Raw genomic sequence first — 20,325 nt, 5'->3', positions numbered from 1 at the left:
AATATGCGCTGATGCGGCGGCCATTTTTTTTTTTAAATTAGTGCGACCCCGTTACTAACGCGGTGGTCTCGGGGTGGACCCCGAGGACCGCGTTATAACGGGGTTTACCTGTATATATATACACATACATACAGCACACACATACATGGAGTGTTATATGTTGGATTAACCCCTTCACTGAGATATCTCTCTCTCTCTCTATGGAGATGTATGTCTATATGTGTATATGTGTATATGTGTGTATATGTATATGTATGTATGTATATATATATATACACACAGTTAGAAAGGGAAGTTGGCACTCCTGTAGGCATAGGTAGATTAAATGTGTATGTCCCATATAGATAATATAGAGATACAATAACGGTCAGGCAATCAAGAGGCAGCACTCAAGTATAGTGTGGTAACACAAGTGTATTAAGGGAAAACAGGTTACATCTAAACCAACGTTTCGGTCCCCAACAAGCGGGACCTTCCTCAGGGAGATGCATCCTTCGTGGTAAGATATCTCTCTCTTTTACTATGTAAAAAATATAATATGTGGTTTATATTCCATTAACCCCTCAGCTAACAATCTAGGTGTTTTACAATAATCTTACAATATCTTTCTCTCTCTATATACATTATATATTGTTTTTGTTATATCATACAGTTATATGTTTCCATCACCCTGCTGCCAGAGATTGCAGAAATGCATTGCAGTGGAGATGTTACTTTGTAGCATTCAGATCATTTGGCAGTGAAAGTGTTAATGAAACATATGACAGAGAAATCGGTAATAGCACATTTATTATCATTACATTATTATTATTACATTATTATTATCACATTATTATATTAATGTAGTAGAATTGGAGATGCCAAGAAAAGATGCTCACTGAAAAAATAAGGTAAATGTAAAAGAGAGTGAATTCATATATCTGCATGTGAGAGACTACAACTCCCAGCAGCCCCGCTGCACGTGACGTCATCAGCAGGCGCCCAGAGAGTGACAGTTACTCCGGAAACTGCTGTCGGCGGGACTTTCAAATTCAGTCAAAGTGTAAACACACAGAGAGAAGGAACCGAAGCTGAATCGAAACCGGGGAGCTGTGCAGCATGGGATCCAGAGGGGGGCCAGGCCCTGCCGGCTCAGGGTGTGAGTACAGGCCCAGGAGCGCTCTCTTATTACATACGGGGCTTATTAAATGCGGGGCTCACTCAGTGAGGGGCTGGGCTCGCTTATTAAATGCGGGGCTGGGCTCGCTTATTAAATGCGGGGCTCACTCAGTGAGGGACTTGGCTCAATTTATTAAATGTGGGACTCACTCAGTGAGGTGCTGGGCTCACTTATTAAATACAGGGCTCGCTCAGTGAGGGCCAGGGCTCGCTTATTAAATGCAGGGCTCGCTCATTGAGGGCCTGGGCTCACTTATTAAATGCAGGGCTCGCTCAGTAAGGGCCTGGGCTCACTTATTAAATGCAGGGCTCACTTATTAAATGCAGGGCTCGCTCAGTGAGGGGCTGGGCTCACTTATTAAATGCAGGGCTCGCTCAGTAAGGGGCTGGGCTCACTTATTAAATGCAGGGCTCGCTCAGTGAGGGGCTGGGCTCACTTATTAAATGCAGGGCTCGCTCAGTGAGGGCCTGGGCTCACTTATTAAATGCAGGGCTCGCTCAGTGAGGGCCTGGGCTCACTTATTAAATGCAGGGCTCGCTCAGTGAGGGCCTGGGCTCACTTATTAAATGCAGGGCTCGCTCAGTGAAGGGCTGGGCTCACTTATTAAATGCAGGGCTCGCTCAGTGAGGGGCTGGGCTCACTTATTAAATGCAGGGCTCGCTCAGTGAGGGGCTGGGCTCACTTATTAAATGCAGGGCTCGCTCAGTGAGGGGCTGGGCTCACTTATTAAATGCAGGGCTCGCTCAGTGAGGGGCTGGGCTCACTTATTAAATGCAGGGCTCGCTCAGTGAGGGGCTGGGCTCACTTATTAAATGCAGGGCTCGCTCAGTGAGGGGCTGGGCTCACTTATTAAATGCAGGGCTCGCTCAGTGAGGGGCTGGGCTCACTAATTAAATGCAGGGCTCGCTCAGTGAGGGGCTGGGCTCACTTACTACAAGCGGGGCTCGCTATTACTTGTGGCGTTTACTCAGAGGGGTGGTGATCGCTCCAGTGAGGGATGGGGCTCACTTCTGCATGCGTTTGTTGCCTTTGTTGGAACACCGTCTCAGCTGCAGATCTTTCACTTTAGATGAGCGACTTACAGCTGATGAGATGGATGAACAGCGACGCGAAAACATTGCTTATCAGTATCTGTGTCACCTGGAGGAAGCCAAGCGGTGAGGGACTTTCCTACTGTACCTCTTATATTAGAAGCTGCTGTGCAGCATAAATGCTTTATATTTCTAAATGACCTTGTAGCACTCTGTTGCCTTTTGAGCACTTACATACTTATTTTTGCTGAATATATCGTAACAGTGTTGCTAAGATGAATTTGTCCTGGCAAAGCGTCTGGTAACGTGTGACTTGCACAGCTCACCACTTGCCATGAGAATCATATGGCAACATTTTGTAAATGCTGAGAAACAAGGAGTAAATGACATTTTGTAAATGACAGACTTAATGAGGCATATACATCACAACCAAAAACATTGTGCTTCTCAGCCATTTCTACAAGAATCCTCAGCTAGTCCAGACTTTGGGAACTAATGTCTTACAAAACACTTATGTCGCATGTGACTGTGTGATGACTTGGTTATATCCCCAGAACATGGCCCGCCTGGGATGCCCATTGGCATGGGTTTGGGTATCACTGCAGTAACAGTAGTGATGTGACGGATTGTGACATTAGCTTTCTCACTATGAAATATTTCACTTGCTTATATTTCTTCGTGTGCATTAGTTGGATGGAGTCTTGTTTAAATGAGGAGCTACCTCCACCCATTGAATTAGAGGAGAGTTTGCGCAATGGTGTCTTTCTTGCCAAGCTGGGAAACTTCTTTGCCCCGGAACTTGTGCCACTGAAGAAAATCTATGATTTCGAGCAGATGCGCTACAAGGTAAGGAAAACAACATTGCGGGTTTGTAACGGGACAGGGAACGACCCTTCTTTAGGATTCTGTAATCCTTTAGCAAAGTTAAGATTGTGCAAATAGTGAATGGTTGGTGATTCATATCCATATTTGGTTCCGGCTTTAAACAAGCTCTTTCTATTGTAGGCTACTGGGCTTCATTTCCGTCACACGGATAACATAAACCATTGGCGACAAGCGATGAGCCACATTGGACTTCCTACAGTAAGCACAGGATTTATGCACTAAGTGAAATCCGTATTAGTTCTTTTTTTATGTATATGACGATCACTTAAAGTCAGATCACTTATTACTGCACGCATGAACATAAGTAGATTTTGGCAAAAAAAGCAAGTTATAAAAAATTAATCAACATCATACTTTATAAAGCAACTGATCTTTTGTTTTTTGGGAAACGTAACCTAATTAACACACAGATACTACTTTAAAGCAGCAATCCCGGCTGCCGGAGTTTTTTCTTCTTCACCGGATGGGAACTGGGGTGTTTGTTACCGGTGAAGGTGTTGCGTGTAACTTCCCTACAGGATTCAGCTCTGGGGACTCCCTGCTTCCCATCCTGACATTTTGATCCCCATTTTATTTATTTTTTACAGATTTGCTGTTTTTAAAGCGCACGTTATTTACTTCTTCCCAAACAAATTGGCATACTGCGTTTTTATTTATTTTAACCAAAAACCAAAATTAGATTTCCAATACAAATGCCCTTAGACTTATTCTGTCTTTGTATTGGGTGGATGGAACATGATTACGTCTTTAGCAAAGTTATGCACGTCTAGAGCTGGTTGCTTGTATACGTTGCATATTTGGTTTTAATGCTATTAGGCCCTCTTATCTCAATGGATGTTTGCTTTAAAGCAGGCTAGCATTAATCTTATATCTAATTTTAAAAAGGAGTTTTATAGTTACCTCATCTTTAATTTAAATGTCACTCCCGCACACAGCCAATATATAACGCTAATCCATGGGTCACCTTAAGTCCCATTCAAATGAGTGGTGACGAGCTAAGGTTTAGTGCCTTGGACCATAGTGGTGAGATGCATGAATGTTTATGTACTTACCCGGCTCTACCCAGGTTAGAGGTACCAGCTTTACACCGCATGGCCAGCTCCTCTGGCATTGAATGTCCGGCTGAACCAGCTCCCTGTAGGAACTGTGCACAGATTACCAACACGCCTACTCTTATTTCAGATGTTCCAGCCCGAGACAACAGATATATACGACAAGAAGAATATGCCACGAGTTGTTTACTGTGTCCATGCTCTGAGGTGATGTCTTTTTAGCACATATTAACACACATTCACAGCTAGCTCAAACTCCCACACCCACCACATCATGAATATATATTTATGTCAAAAAAAGAGTGCTACGGAGCGTGGCAAATGTATACAACAAAGACAGGGGTGCCCAATGCTACATCCAATTGACAAAACATATATGGTAATAAGTATAAAGTTTAAATACTTCAATAATAATAATTACTTGTTTATTTAGTTAAACCCTTTGGCCAAAGCGTCGTACGCCTGCATACCAAAAGTCAAGGTATAACCACAAATGCAGGTCCTACACCTCACTGGGAACCCTTCCCTTTACCTCTGAATGAGGGGAAAGAACCATAGTAGGTCCTGTTCTTGCAGCAAAGTGAAAAGACCTCCCAAGTTAAAAAGGTGAGCTCTGGGGGGAGGTGCCACCTACCTCCATTACAACTGTTACCAGTCAGAAATTGATTAACACACATTCCCAGCTAGTGTAGTGTAGGACCTGCATTTGTGGTTATACCTTGACGTTTGGTATGCAGGCTTACGACGCTTTGGCCAAAGGGTTTAACTAAATAACCAAGTAATTACTATTATTATTGAAGTATTTCAGCTTTATACTTATTACCATTATATGTTTTGTCAATTGGATGTAGCATTGGGCACCCCTGTCTTTTGTTGTATATTTTTAGCACATACTCTGAATTATAGTCTAAGTATCACATGTTCAGGGTATACAATAAGATGGAGAACTGATGTATATATTACATTAAGAACCCCAATACCTTTTTGCAATAACCCACTGCTTCTAATGGTGCATGTGACACATTGTGGTGCTAAACACGCATTCAGCACACTCCAATTTAACATCTTTAGGATTGGGAAGTTGGGTGGTTTTCCAAGCAGTACTAGTACTCTTGAGCACTGAGTGCTTCTACCCCACAGTTGAGTACTTGTTACTGCAGTACTTGCTGTGACCGCCAGCTGGTGAGTTTGGTAGGAGCCTTTATTGGTGCACACAGGCTGACTCCTCTCCATTCTGCTCCATATAGTTTATACTTATTCAAGCTTGGGCTGGCTCCACAAATCCAGGATCTATACGGAAAAGTGAACTTCACTGGTAAGGAGGCAAAGAGGCACCAACCATCCTAACGGAGGGGGGGAAGGAGGAGGGTGTATGTAACATTTCGAACTTGGACAACAATGTCCTTGGATTTATCAGTAACTTTAGTACATTGAGAGTTTAAAATGAACAAAGCAAAATTGTAGAGATCCCCCAACACTGGGACAATCTGTGGAAATCTTGGGACCAAAAACGAAGAGAGTTGGTCTCTTCTGGGATGCATTAAATATCACACTAATATATATATATATCTATCACACACACACACACACACTTCTCTGGGGATTATACGGCGGCTAGAACTTTGCATAGGATTAAATGATGGTCCTGTCCACCTACTTTTACCATGTTTACAGACATATAGACTTCAGTGCATCATCATCATCATCATCATCATCATTAATAATATTATAATAGGGGAGGGTTACTAGGTAGCCCCGGCCGTATGGGTAGCTGGAAAAGATTGTAAAGAAAGTAACCAATGTGTGAATTTCTTCTTGTAGAAGAGGAAATCAATAACATGAAATGTGAGCTGGACAAGTATGGGCTGCAGATGCCAGCATTCAGCAAGATTGGGGGGATTCTGGCTAATGAGCTCTCTGTGGATGAAGCAGCAGGTGAGGAACAGACTGCACGAGGCTGCCTGTTGTAAAACCTCAAACTCTATTCAATGCTTTGGGTTCCTTCATATTTAGGATAGCCTCGTGTGTACCCCAAACATATTTAATTACCTTGCAATAATCGCCTCTACTACCTTTTTTTTTGTTGTTGTTGGTAGGTTGTTTCACGAATGTAACACCCTTTCCGTTAACGAGTACTTTTCATTTCCCGTGGGACTGCGGCCTCCTAGTTCTAGCACTTCTTTCTCTCTGAAATATGCTTCCCTCCTGTTCTGGACTGTACATGTTCAGGTCCTTTTTAGTCTTTCTTGATGCGTTTGTGGTGCAGACCACACACTGTTTTTAGTAGCTCTTCCTTGCACAATCTCTGAAGTTCCTGTCTTGCAGTGCACGCTGCCGTCATCGCCATCAATGAAGCGGTGGAGAGAGGGGTCGTGGGGGATACCATAGCCACTCTCCGTAACCCCAACGCCATGCTTGTCAACCTGAAAGAGAACCTGGCAGCTGTGTACCAGGAGCTTCTTTACCAAGCCAAGGCCATGAAGGCTGTGAACGCCCAGAATAAGGTGAGAGGTGCCTGGGTACTGAGATACGGACAAAACGCAGCAAGTACTAGGAAGAAACCGCAACCTTTTTATTGGCTATATAATGGATGCAAAAGCAGCTTTCAGGACCACCCTGCTGCCTTCTGCAACAGTTTGGTGTATAGGTATAAATCTTTGGTATGGCCACAAAAAGCAACTTCCTCCCTTCTACACTACCTCTGTGCATAAAATAATTGTTCGGAGCAGTATCACTCCGTATCTGAGTGATGTAGCTTGGTGTGCGGTGTAATTGACAAGGTGTTTGTCTTGGTACGGCACGTTTGTGCGTTCAATTCAAGCTTCAGCCATTGCTACAACTTCGCGCTGGTCAAGTCACTGAGCTATGTTTACTAAGTGGTGCTTTGCCGCGTTTCAGATGCATGGACCATAAGGTGCCTCGGCCTGGCACTCATTCGTAAACATGGTCTGTGCGTCTGACCTTGGGATTGAATTGGAAGGTCAAGGGGATAGGTCTTTATTATTCCCTTATGTTCAGAGCCTGTAGGACTTTGCAACAATAAACCCTTGCCTGTTTTGTTGAGGGTGTTTGATTATTCCTGTTCTATTTCTTTTCAGGGTCTCCAGAGTGCCCCAGAGAGCCAGGATATTTATGACCATTGCCTGACACAAGCTGAAATACAGGGAAACATCAACAAAGTCAATGGTAATCCGGTGACTGGTATATTTGCGTCTTATCAGCGTTAATCGCCTGCCGTATAATTAGTGCAGAATGCCTAGCGCATCCTGGATAGGAAGGGTGGGAACTCTCTTGCATCTTGCTTCTAAAAGTTTTAATTAAAAATTTTTTTCATGTTTTATCTCTTTTTTTTTTTTTTTTTTTTTTTTGTGGGAGTAAAAAATCAAATTTTTATTTTAAAGTTTGATATTTGAACTTTTTCTTAAATTGTGATTTTTCCCGTTTTGCAAACTCAAAACATCTGCCCCACTATGGCGTTGATGTGGCAGATACACTGGCTTTGGTTCATTTCAAGGAATACATTGAATGCTTCCAAATGTTGCAGTGGTGTGTTGTTTTTTTTTGGGACACGATGTTGCCTGGTGTACCCATTTGTCAGTTTTATTACCCATATAGCTGCCAGTGGAGCATGCAGTGCATTTTGTTAACAAACGTGTTGTAGGTTCCTTTGGCAGTGTTGTGGAAAAAAACTCGGTCCCACACGTATTCTTTTTAGGCAAAAACAATCTGTTGAAAAACTTTATTGCAGCAGCCGCTTGCAAGAGTGCATTTAATTAACACAAAGGCCCTGCATTATAGGCTCTAAACAAGCTATCTTATACCAGGAGAAGGGGCAGGCATACATAATTTTGCAATGTCTGCCCATATGACTTCATCAGGCATCCTACGTTTCTTTATCATGTTTTTCTTGCAGTTACTTGGTTATACATTTTACAATATATTTTAGCAAATTAAGCAAAATAGAAAACTTGTGCTGAGCTACCTCATCTTTCTCAAGGCCGACAGCTGGTATATCTCTGACTCTACAAGGGGGGGTTAATAGATAAGACGGGGGGGCCAGCTAAACAAAGAACTTGGTTTCAGCATTAAAGAAAGTTCGAAAGAAAAATTTGTTACGCACACTTTTAACCCATAACGCAATGAAACACAAAACATGACTCTTATAGCTATGAAAACCAAAAACCTAGTTATAGCTATGCATAGGAATAATGTGAAAATATTATTCTCCCATAGCAGCAAAAGGCTTCTGACTATTGCAAAACCATTTTGCTTTAACTGTAATCTAAGGCTGTTCTGAACTGTATACTTGCCTCAGAGGTAAATAAAGTCAAACCTATATCCAACGGTTCATTTCCAAACCGTATACACAAGGAGGAGTTTAAAATCTTACTTGAGGTAGTTTAATTCCTGTCTGCCCCCTCTGATGTCATTAAAGCCCATCATCGTGTTCTCTTCACTCTGCTCAGTACATGGCGGCTTGGAGTATGTGGATGAAGCCTTGGAAAGGAAGGATTCTCAGGCTCTCTACACTGCTCTGCAGGACTCTGTGCTCATGCTGCGCAGGGTCCAGCGCGAGAATGCGGACTGGTACCTGGAACAGCTCACCACAGACCGAGAGCAGAAAGCCCTGGTGAGTCCCCCAGAGAACAGCTTGATCACAAGGCGGTGTCCACTAAACAAGAGTACTCTTTGCAAAGCCATGCTCAGCTTTGTGTAACTGGCGGTAGCCTGGGGATTGCATTTGCTCACTGATGTTTCCAATGAGTAAATGCCATTAGCAGATGGGAGGGCTTCTTCTATTCAGCCAATCTTTGTGTCAGATGACCAGATGGGGAGCGGCATACTTTGCCCACACTGTAGCCGCAGACCCGCACCTTTTTGCCAGTATATGCAACACAGTCAGCCACGCACAGAGGAAGGCTGTGCTCTGCAAGGCTTATCCGTGTTGCTTTGTCCAAGACTTTGCCTATGGAAGCTCACTAGTCCAATATGAAGGTGCATTGTAGTGAAAAGGTGAATGAACAGATTGATAAACACTTGCTGCAAGCTTCATCGTCTGACTGCTTGTCGTGTTTTAGGAGCTGGGCTATGAGGATCTGCTGGAGAAGGAGGAAATCCAAGCAGGGGTGGACGCAGCCAACCAAAGTGCAAGCAGAGAGCATGCCAGTAAGTGGGGGGGGGGGGGATGCTGGCTGTGCCAGTAAGTGGGGGGCTGCTGGCTGGGCTGTACCTGGTAGATTACCAGGTGTGATGGTATTCTGACTATTTGCGGAGTGCCCCAAACATCGCGTGTTTTGAAGAAAAAAAAAATAGTTTTATGTTTTCCCATCAGTGGTAACTGAGCTACCGATGGGTACATATGAAGTCGGCTTCATTGTTCCCTTTGGTGTGTTATGGTGGGACATTCTGTGCCAACACTGCCACTGAATCCTTTGGAAACGGGATATAGGGAATCCTGTCATGCGATACATCTGTAGTTTTCGGTAAGTGGTCTGAGGTGAACGTCTGTCATCCTCTCTCCCCACCCCCCTCCAGTGGACCAGGCGGTCGCACGCATAAATGACGCAATTCGGAAAGGAGACCCTGCGCAGACCGTTAAGGAGCTGTCCAGTCCTGACGCCCAGCTCCCGGGCGTGTATCCATTCGCCGCCGAGCTGTACCAACAGGAGCTGTCTGTGCTGCACGGACAAAACCCTCAGGTGAGGAAGACGCCACAGGAGCAGGTGTTGGGCTGTGTACTAACCATAGGTGTTGAGAATTAGTAGCCTGCAATGCTTCAAAAGGGTTAAGCGTTCTTGAAGTACAGTGCTGCATCAAGGAATTGCTATCCTGCCAAGTTCAGCAGTGGGTGGCGTATTTACTACAATCAAAGATAAGGACATTCAAATCCACCTCATTAAAATGCCTTTCTGCTCCTCTAAGCAGGGCCGCACACATATTTCCCAGAGCCGCTGGGCCCGCGACACTTACCCTGGCTCTCTCCTCCTGTCGTCGGCCCTGCCTCTAAGTATTGAGGGTTAATAATGAAACCGTGCTAATCGGGGCCCTAACGCACAGACTCCCATTGATTGCATTATGATGGTGGCGGTTTTATAAATAACCCCCTCCTCCCAGTGACCTCACCTTATAAATATCTTGTCCAAACAGGGGTCCCTTGTGCAAGAGGAGCTCTTTGTGGCCGTAGAGATGCTGTCTGCTGTGGCTCTCATCAATCAAGCCATCGAAGCCGGAGATCTGAATGGGTTTTGGACCAATCTAGTCAGCTCGGCACTGGGCTTGTCGGACGTGGGTGAGGAAAACGTACAGAGGTGAGTGAAGAGTCCCCCCTCGCAAAGGGAGCACATCCCAGGGAAACGAGCCATTTACAATACTTTCTGTGTAAAGTTAATGGGGTTGGTGACGCTTCCAACTTTTCATGCACTGACTGTCCCACGCTGATCACAAACTCTGTGAAAGCCGCGCAGCGAGTTTCTCATGTGGAGAAATACTGGTGCTAACGTGTTTCTGTGGGGACTCTTACAGGAGCAATCCAAGCGATATCCTATGTGTAGTGGGGGTTTTTCTTGTTTTTGTTTTTGTTTTTTAATATACTGAGGATCCTTTGATTTCTGTAACAGGTTTTTAGCACACCTCCCCAGTAGTGCAGGATCTATGACTCTTTCCTGTTGTGATCACTTGTTGCCAATATTCCCAGCCGCGTGAGCTGCAAACTGTAACAATAGATAATGTTACCTTAGTAATAGAAGAATGCATTGTAGCTGCGGAGTTACACTGACTGAAGGATTGACTTTTAACTGAAAAGCAGCCATTTAATGAACCCTGGGAAGCAGGATTTCGCTGATCGATCACGTGAGACTTAATCGGTCGGTAGGTTAGGTAATTAGTTTTCAATAAAGGTAATCAAAGGCTGCATGTAATAAACATTTTTTTAATGATGCTTGGATTGCCTCTTTTCACATGGCAGCGATCTCAAACTCCTCACTGACACATCTAAGTGGTGCATCTATTTTATAATGGAGAATGCAGGCAATCCCAAGGTGGGCATTTATAACTCCACGTGTTATAAATGTGACTCCAGGCATTAACTAAAACCCCGCCACTCTGAACCCTTTCACTGCTGAAATAACCAGAGGCCCACTTTGTTTGAAAACCCTGCTAGCTGCAAATTGATTGTAACACTTTAAAAGTCGTCTCAGCATATCTACTTTAAGGAACCGTATGATTTTTTTTTTTTTTGCTTAACAGAACCTTACCCAAAGTAGTTTTTCATGGTGTTTATTTGCAGACCTCCAATAAATGCAGCATAGTTACCTACGTGTGTGCTCTATTTTAAAAGGTATTTTAACAAACTGTCGAAACGGAAGCTTCAGTGCCAGAAAGAGAGGATTCCGTTTCTGAGCTGGAACGATCTGCAGAGCTGTGTGAATAACACAAACCTGTCTGTCCAAGACGAGCATGACAGTGAGTATTTTCTTCTCGCAATCTTTAAGATGCGGTCACACCATAGGGATTGCAACGTGTCTGGGTCATTGTGACGGAGCGGCCTATAGGCAAGGGCAGTTAGACGCATAGACAGAGGGTTCCGCTTAACTGGATTTGTTTATTAACCACAAAACGGCAACCAAACAATAGGGCTACTGCCCCTTTAAGGCAAAACACAAAATAATCAAACACCTACTCCTTTCAGAAGACCAACTACACTTTGTTGTGGCCCTTTCTAATGGCGCTGGCCAACTAACCTGGTTCCCAGCCTAAAACATATGAAACAGTATTTAGGAAGACAGGGAACAATAATGAAAGTCTTATCTGACATTGTTGCTGGTTCGGCGTCTCCGATTTCTCCAGCGCAGGCTTTGAGGTCCTGCTGCTTCCAGGAAGTCTTTTTGCCCTTCTCTGCTACAGGCTTCTCTGCTGGGTGAGCCTGTGGGTTCCTCACGGTTGCCAGGCAAAATCTTCTGGTCAACCAGCCTGGATCCCTGCGGGCGGGAGCTCTCTGTGATCCCCCAAACAGGGACACTAACAGCAGCTACTTCCTGCTTTTTAGAATTGTTCAAACAGGAGTTTCCCTCACCCCCTGCATGAAACCTGACACCAGTGCAGTCTCCTGATGCTTTCAAAAGGCGTTTAACCCCTGGACTCCCTTAGTCATCCATCATACCATGGGTTCATATAAAAGTTTGAGCCCACATAGTAGGACAATGAACTGTAGGGGTGGCCAACGCCAGAACGCCAGTCCTCAAGGGCAGTCTTCGATTGAGCCACCTGTGCTGAAGCAGGGATATCCTAAAAGACTAACCTGTTGGTGACCCTTGAGAACTGGGGTTGGCCACCCCTGAACTAATGCTATAGCTCGGTCTAATGGGTTGAAACAAACTAATTCAGAAACCTTGTTTGCTGCACCCCACTAATTGCCTAATCAGATTTATGGCTGCTCCCTGTTTTGGGACCATGACATGGGAGAAGTAAGGCAGAGAGTGTTGGATCATCCCTGAGTTTGGTGACCGTGTCCTCGTTTCTTCTTAGAAATCTTGGCGATCAGTCTCATTAACGATGCTCTCGGGCAGGACGACCCACAGAAAACTTTCACTGCTTTACTGATGCCCGCGGCCGAACTCGCAGATGTCGCCCTTCCCGTTACCAGTCTGTATCACCAGGTCCTGACCAGTGCTCTACAGCACAAGAAACAGGTACAGCAACCGTACCCGGTGACCTGACCTGCAGGCGGAGCGATGTAGAATGCCTATGCTGGGACTCCATACTATGTACAGTTGTACGTCGTACGGGGAAATACTTTGCACTGCGTACAGAATATGCAAGGTTAATGTTACAAGTTCAAAGCACCTGATTGCACATAACAATTGAGAATAGTTTCAGGGAATCAAATACTATGTTCAACTTTATTCATGAGGTCGTCGTGGGTTTGCGGTTTAACACTATATATACTTCATTTTTTTTAACTTAAACTGTCAGATTCTTGCATTGCATTTTGTGTTTGCTCCGTACAAGAAAGATGTTGGGGTTTCCCTATTGCAAATCCGCTTGCTTAGCCATTTCACGCACCGACCACACAATAAGTAATGTTCCCTGCATATGAATTTCACTCGTTTTGACTATGAAGACCTAGGAACGCTACAGCAACTGAATACCCAGTGCTGCCGTCTGGGAACCTAGAACACATTGGCAAACCTTTCATGGCTGGGTTTGTTCAGCAGTGCACATGCGGAGGTACAAATACTAACATGAGCCGGCAAAGTGCTCACTGCCGTCGTTTCTTCACCCGGCGAGTACAATGTGTCAAAAGGGTGGTGGGTGATGGGAAAATTAACTCCTTGGTGCTTGTGCATCAGGAAGTAAACATTATCTTGTTTTGATCCATCAGTTTGTTCAGTATGACACACAGGCGTACGATGACGATCTCTGTAATCTAGCATTGTTTCCTCACTCAGGGGACTCGAGATGACGCAGCGGTGCTTTGGTTAGAAGAAATTCAGCAAGGAGTGACACTGGCCAATCACGAGAACACGAGAGCCCGCAAAAGTGAGTGTCACAAGTAACTAGAATGCAGATGTGGTCTGTGATATTAGCTGCAATGATATTATTATTATTATTATTATCCTCATCGCTTATTTGTAACGTGCCAACATTCCGCAGCCCGGTATAATGGTGGTACAAAAAATAAAATAGCCACATAAGGACAAAACAGGTACAGAAGATAACGAGAGCCCTGCTCCTGAGAGCTTACACTAGAGGGAATAAGGGACATTGTTGAAACACAATTGTGTGATGGAGTACGTCTCAGGATGGGGTGTGGTTCAGCCGCACAGCTGGTCCCATTTAAGGTTTGGGGGTGTTTGATAGCATGGAGTTTGATCCAGATGCACAACTAGTACCAATAAGGTTGGGGAGTTGGATGTTAGGCGAATGGCAGATGGGCTTCCTTTAAAAAGGTGCATTTGCATGGAGGTTTTTAAACTTCTGAAAGCTGGGGGAGAGTCTGATGGAACGCGATTTGGAATTCCAGAGAGAAGGGGCAGCACGGGAGAAGGCTTGTAAGCGGAAGTGACAGGAGGAGAGGGGGTGTTTAGGGGTAAATCTCGGGAGGGGGGCAGCATCATTGAGTTGTGTGTGTTTTTTTTTTTTTTATTTAAATCGGAACTAAGGTTTTACATTTTGATTCTAGAGGATAAGGAATTTATGGATTTGCATAGGGAGCATTGAGTGAGGTAGACGAGTCTGGCAGCAACGTTTTGGATGGATTGAAGTTGGGAGAGGCGGACTGGGGAAATGCCAACTAGAAGGTTGCAGTAATCGAGGCGGGACAGGATAAGTGAGTGAATTAGGACGAGTGAGAAATGGGCGTATCCTAGTTATATTTTGCAGGCGACGGATTGAATGAAGGAGAGGACAGTCAAAGATGACCCCTAGGCAGCGGGTTTCGGTTGTTGATGAGATATTGGTATTATTGACAGTGAGGGAGAGTTTGGATGTAGGGGTGGCAGTGGAAGGGTTAAAGATTTAATACTGTTTTGGACATTTTTAAGCTTTGGGTAACGGTGGGACATCCAGGAGTAGATTGCGGAGAGACACTTGGGGGGGGGGGGGGGGGGGGGCGGGAGGACAGGGGGAGGAGGTGCAACGAGGAAAGGATGTCATCAGCATAGAGATGAGAGAAAGTCACCAAGAGAAGTATTGAATGAGAATTGCAGAGGGCCGAGCCTTGTGGGGCCCCGACAGAAAGAGGGAGCGATGAGGAGACAGAGTATTGCTATGTATATATGTCTTTATATAGCGCCATTAATGTACATAGCGCTTCACAGCAGTAATATACATGACAATCATATAAATAATAATATAAACAACACAAAGGGGAGAAGTGCTTCAGACAGAAAAAAAACATTTAGGAAAAAAAGTCCCTGCTCCCAAGAGCTTACTATCTAATTGGTAGGTAGGAAGAATGTACAGAGACAGTAGGAGGGTGTTCTGGTAAGTACGTCTGCAAGAGGCCAAGGTTAATGTATGAGGTGTTAATTATCAGCCATGGAGCTACTCATATGCTTCCTTTAAGCAGGTGTGTTTTGAGGTGGGTCTTAAAGGTGGGTAGAGGGGGTGTGAGTCAGATATTGAGGGGAAGGGCATTCCAGAGGTGTGGGGCAGTCAGTGAGAAGGGTTTAAGGCAGGAGAGGGCTTTAGATTCAAAAGGGGTAGAGAGAAGACATCCTTGAGTGGAACGCAAGAGTCGGGATGGTGTATAGCGAGAAATTAGGGCTGAGATGTAAGGAGGGGCAGAAGAGTGTAAAGCTTTAAAAGTTAGGAGGAGAATTGAGTGCGAGATGTGGGATTTGATGGGAAGCCAGGAAAGTGATTTCAGCAGGAGAGACGCTGAGACAGATTTAGGAGAGAGTAGTGTGATTCTGGCAGCAGCATTTAGGATAGATTGTAGGGGAGACAGGTGAGGCAGGAAGGCCGGACAGCAGGAGGTTACAGTAATCGAGACGGGAGAAAATGAGGGTCTGGGTCGGAGTCTTTGCAGTGGAACAACAGAGGAAAAGGCGTATCTTGGTAATATTGCGGAGGAAAAAACAATAGTTTTTTTTTTTTGCTTCGTTTTGAATGTGAGAAGAGAACGAGAGAGAGAGAGAGAGAGGAGTTGAGTGTGACCCCTAGGCAGCGTGCTTGGGCTACTGAGTGAATGATGGTACTTCCAACAGTAATGTGGAAGGAGGTAGTAGGGCCAGGTTTGGGAGGAAGTATATATAGAGTTTCCATATGGTTCAATGCTAATGCTAGCACAAAACTGCATATCGTCTATTTTGCATTGGATTTAGTATAAATGCTTTCACATTGCCATATACCATGTGGTTTCTCTTGTATTTTGTTTTGATGCTTGCACGGTTAATGATTAAGGCCATGTATGTGGTGCTTGTTGTGTTCAGCACATGCTCTGCTTTCCTGTAGACCGTAATTATCCTGATGAGAATATTATAATAATTTGCAAAAAAAGACCAGGCTTTCAACACATTGCAAAGCAGGGTGTCTCTGGCCATCCAGTGGGCAAGGGTGAATGAAAAGGGCTTGGTTGGTAATTACTTAAGAAAAATGCTTGCCTTCGTCTTCACCGTATCCAATCTGTATACCTCTTGCTTGTGTATATAAGGTTGCTGGTCTAGTATGTTACTGATCAAACAAAATGTTTGGCAAAATCATTGGAAGTTTGTTAGACACAGGTTCTATTTAATTGCTGCAAAATTTATTTTCAAGTTTCTATGGTCAGAGCAGCCTCCATCAGAACCGTACTGATGGTTGGTATCGCCATATTGGGCTATTTTGCTCTTCCTTATAGTGGCTCTCGGCATAGCGGCAATCAATCAATCCATAAAAGAAGGGGATGCCGCTCAGACCGCGCGTGTCCTGCGTAATCCTGATGCGTCGCTGTGCTGTGTGGTGGCAGACTGTGCGGAGGCGTATCAGTCCAAGCTGGGCGCCATGATGAATGCTAAACAAAAACACAAGGGTAAGAGGGACCTGACGCACCATCTCTCCCACCTGGGAAACGGGACTGGTGCGATGGGGGGAGGCTCATAGAATATGCAGTAATATCACAAGTAATAATAAAATTATATAAACATGTAAAATAAAGTGCCCCACAGTCATTAGCTCCTCCACAGCATGTTACTTGGTAAATAAATTGAATATGGTACAGAAATCGCCTTGAATCAATCACTGCATAGTGATTTTACTTGGCTGCGACAAGCACATGTTGCTAATTGCTCTGCAGTTTTGACGATCCGATTTCTGGCAATGAATGGATATGACCTCTTCTCCCTGCCACTCTCCCTTGTTTCATGGCGGCATCCAGGTGACGTCACAAACTATTGGGTGAAACACAAGATGAAGGCGCGGGGAGATTACTACTTCCACCTGTGCACGTTTGAGGGCACCTGGGATCGGCCGTCTGGTTTCAGCTCAAACACTGCACACCTGTCCCGAGAGGAGATCCAGGTGAGCACATTAAGAGTTATACTGTCTAGTGGAGCAGTAACTCTCTGTCTGTGTGTTCCATAGTTAGTTCTGGAACGCTTCTGTTTTTGGACTGCAGAACGTAGCACTCGGCGCTCTCTCAGTATCGCCGCCTCTGTTGATTCTCCTAATCCCTTGCAGTCTGCCATCACCGGTGTGACCAGCGGCTTTAAGCGGGAGCGTCAGTGGGAAGCCAACACAGACATGGTGATTCGGCTGCAGGCTCACATGAGAGGTTACCTTGTCCGCAAGGCCTTCTCTAATCGGGTCCACCTGCTGCGCACAGAAGTGCCGGCGGTTACACTCATCCAGGTACCACACACTTTATTTTACATTTTTATATAGACTTATTTTTTTACTGTTGGTATTCCTATATTTATTTTGTGTAATTCTATTAATGCTTCATGACATTTTTAGCATTATTTGATCTTTTTCTATGTAATTTGTTTATGAATATTTAGTTTCATTTACTTGTGCCTGCAACATATTGCTCAAACGTCTGGCGACCGGGTGCGCACAGATCCGCTTACAGCATAAAATATAGAGGGGCGTGGCAGTACCGTGCTGGTAACGGTACCGCTTCTGAAGCGGGTGAATCCACTTCCGATCCTAATGTCAACTTTTAGGGACATCTGGCAAGTCTCTTTATCTCCCTGCGCTTCAGGTATCACAACTAGATTGTAAGCTCTTCAGTGCAAGGTTGCATTGAACCGCAGCGTTTTATGTAAAGCACAGTGTGCTGGCAGCTCTGCAAGAAATGTGAATATTGGTAACACGTCATTGGCTTTGATCCCATATGCTGTTATAATTCTGTTCTACTGATGTCTGTTGTAGAAAGAACTGATTGCATATTTGTTTAGATTATTAATAACAAAGCAGTGTTACTGTTGCTAGCAGTTTGAGAATCAATCCCTTCTTATAAATAATGTAGTCCTTTTTCAGAGCAGTTTTACCCTTTTCAGAGCGACCCAGTGTATGCTAGAGTCTTGGTTTCTGTATATAAACGTCGGCAATGACTTGGTTTTTGGGGTGTTTTCAGGCACACTGGCGGGGTTACAAGCAGCGGAGAGCTTACATGGAGCGGCTATGTTACTTGCACAACAATATCAACTCGGTCATTAAGGTACAATATTCAATATAGGTATTTAACAGTCACTTTAGGACAGGGGTGCTCAACTCAGTCCTCAAGCCTCCTCCCCCCCCCCCATAAACAGGTCAGGTTTTCAGGATATCCCAGCTTCAGCACAGGTGGCTCAGAGGCTTAGTGGAAGACTGAGTCTCTGATTGAGCCACCAGTGCGGAAACAGGAATATCCTGAAAGTCGGGGGTGATGGGGTTTAGAACTGCCGTTGAGTACCCCTGCTTTAGGATACCACTGTGGCTGCAGAAAGTACTCTGATATTGATATTTCTATTTTATTAACATTGCTTAACTTTAACAAGACTGTGATCTGTTTCAAACACTTTGCTGACACACAGGTTATTGTTAATGTGCCTTGTAACCTCTTCTGACAGATCAATGAGTCTCAATAGCGCGTTACATTTTAGTGAAGTTGAGCGATATTTAGTATATTGTGGTGGAATAGGCATATCATTTAATAACCCACTGGCTATAATCCATATTTAAGATTTGTATTCAAGTTGCACAGCTACAGTTTATCAACTTGGGAAAAGATACGTTATCAGGATTTGGATGTCTGGTTTGCACAATTGTTCCGGTTGACCGCAGAGCTAGCGATCACTCAACATTGTACAACCCAACACACACTGAATCTAAGCAAACTCATCTATTTCCTAAAGCAAGTAAATCATCACTAAAACCAAAGCACTCGGTCAAATTGCAGAAATGCCGCAGCGACGTCATTTCAATAACACGCCATCCCCTTGGTTACATTAGAGCCGCGTCATATCTGGAAACATCACAGCAGCTTTGACGTGACGGAGTAATATCGTTGGGCACATCTGTAAGACATGTTGTTATTTTGATGTTAGATCCAGTCTCTGGTGAGAATGTATCTCGCTCGGAAGAAGTATCGGGAGCGGCTCCGGTTTTTCAGGAGACATGTAAGTTTTGGCCACTTTCGGTGGTTGATGAGTGAAATGCGTTGACTTGCGGCAGTAGACGGACAGCGCCGTGAGATTTCAAAACGTAATTTTGTTTATTTTGTAGTAGCTAAATTTGTCTTGGCGACACTTACATTATTTTGAAAGTAGGGATATCCTTGAATGGACCAACCTCTTCGTATTTGCATTCACTTTTCAGACCTATGTTCTCACAAGCTGACTTACAAATAGCATTCATGGAAACTGGTTTTGGTCTCTTTTTATATTAAAAAGCTAACGTGCATCCTGGCAGGGCTAACTCTAGGCGAAAGACCCCTACCTACCCCTGTCCCTGTCCATCGCTCAGAAACAGGTTGTTGGGGAATACTAAATCATACTTTCTGTCGCTGCCTTGTGTTCTCTTTAGTCTGCCACACATGAGGCGTGCAGTCATGTCTTTTTCCCCATCCTTGCCATTGCAGATTGCTTCTGTGATTAAAATCCAGGCTTTCTTCCGGGCAAACAAAGCCAGAGGAGACTACAGGATGCTGGGTGAGTGTTCCCTGCCACATTTCTGCCATGTAAGTGTACGCTTTATCCGTGGAAAACCTAAGTGGAAACAGAAATCCTCAAAAGGGGATAAAAAGTAGCGCTCTACACACGGTATTCTTAATGCAGTAACTTCCATTTATTTGAAGGAACAGTGGACAGTGCGACAATTCTGGTCCCATATGGATCTTTCAGCACCTGCTCCACAGACATCTCATTTGCCAGCTTTATTGAGGCATAACCGCAACATAAAAGAGGGAGGAACGCTGTAATAGGTAGCACTAATTCAGGGACAGGTAAATGATATAAACTTTACCAGGAGATGGGGGACATGACAGTTCCTGAAGGCTGCTGGTTGAAAAGAGGAAGAGGATATGACCTGACATGCAGGAAAAGGGTCAGGGAGGGACCAGCAGCCAGAGGTCCTGGATCATACCACTCAGCCGGTGGAAAGGTTGTCAGGTAACAGGCTGAGAGCAACAAAGGAGCAGTGACGGGTATCACAGGACAGGGAGAAATGAACTGGCTCCAGGACAGTTACTATGAAGCCGTCCTATAATATTATGTATATTATACATCTAATATATCAC

At 44.5% G+C, this 20,325-nt stretch overlaps 1 protein-coding gene across 2 annotated transcripts in view; it reads left to right on the top strand.

Moving 5' to 3' along the window:
* Positions 1 to 945: 945 nt before the first annotated feature.
* The window catches only part of IQGAP3 (IQ motif containing GTPase activating protein 3), a 32,499-nt gene continuing 13,119 nt past the window's right edge, over positions 946 to 20,325 (top strand). Inside the window, exons 1-22 of one of the 2 annotated variants that reach the window (XM_075607702.1) lie at positions 946 to 1,138; positions 2,229 to 2,316; positions 2,880 to 3,036; positions 3,196 to 3,273; positions 4,258 to 4,334; positions 5,375 to 5,442; positions 5,949 to 6,062; positions 6,453 to 6,631; positions 7,226 to 7,313; positions 8,594 to 8,757; positions 9,206 to 9,293; positions 9,663 to 9,826; positions 10,275 to 10,435; positions 11,464 to 11,588; positions 12,651 to 12,814; positions 13,574 to 13,664; positions 16,468 to 16,638; positions 16,984 to 17,126; positions 17,286 to 17,456; positions 18,184 to 18,267; positions 19,136 to 19,207; positions 19,669 to 19,738. In XM_075607702.1, coding sequence (XP_075463817.1) covers positions 1,099 to 1,138; positions 2,229 to 2,316; positions 2,880 to 3,036; positions 3,196 to 3,273; positions 4,258 to 4,334; positions 5,375 to 5,442; positions 5,949 to 6,062; positions 6,453 to 6,631; positions 7,226 to 7,313; positions 8,594 to 8,757; positions 9,206 to 9,293; positions 9,663 to 9,826; positions 10,275 to 10,435; positions 11,464 to 11,588; positions 12,651 to 12,814; positions 13,574 to 13,664; positions 16,468 to 16,638; positions 16,984 to 17,126; positions 17,286 to 17,456; positions 18,184 to 18,267; positions 19,136 to 19,207; positions 19,669 to 19,738 — 2,557 coding nt within the window. In that variant the 5' untranslated portion in view covers positions 946 to 1,098. The remainder of the gene's footprint in view (positions 1,139 to 2,228; positions 2,317 to 2,879; positions 3,037 to 3,195; positions 3,274 to 4,257; positions 4,335 to 5,374; positions 5,443 to 5,948; positions 6,063 to 6,452; positions 6,632 to 7,225; positions 7,314 to 8,593; positions 8,758 to 9,205; positions 9,294 to 9,662; positions 9,827 to 10,274; positions 10,436 to 11,463; positions 11,589 to 12,650; positions 12,815 to 13,573; positions 13,665 to 16,467; positions 16,639 to 16,983; positions 17,127 to 17,285; positions 17,457 to 18,183; positions 18,268 to 19,135; positions 19,208 to 19,668; positions 19,739 to 20,325) is intronic. The other variant, XM_075607701.1, reaches the window with a different exon arrangement.

This window comes from Ascaphus truei, chromosome 7, assembly GCF_040206685.1.
Source record: "Ascaphus truei isolate aAscTru1 chromosome 7, aAscTru1.hap1, whole genome shotgun sequence".
NCBI lineage: Eukaryota > Metazoa > Chordata > Amphibia > Anura > Ascaphidae > Ascaphus > Ascaphus truei.
This window is presented reverse-complemented; position numbering and strand designations above follow the sequence as displayed.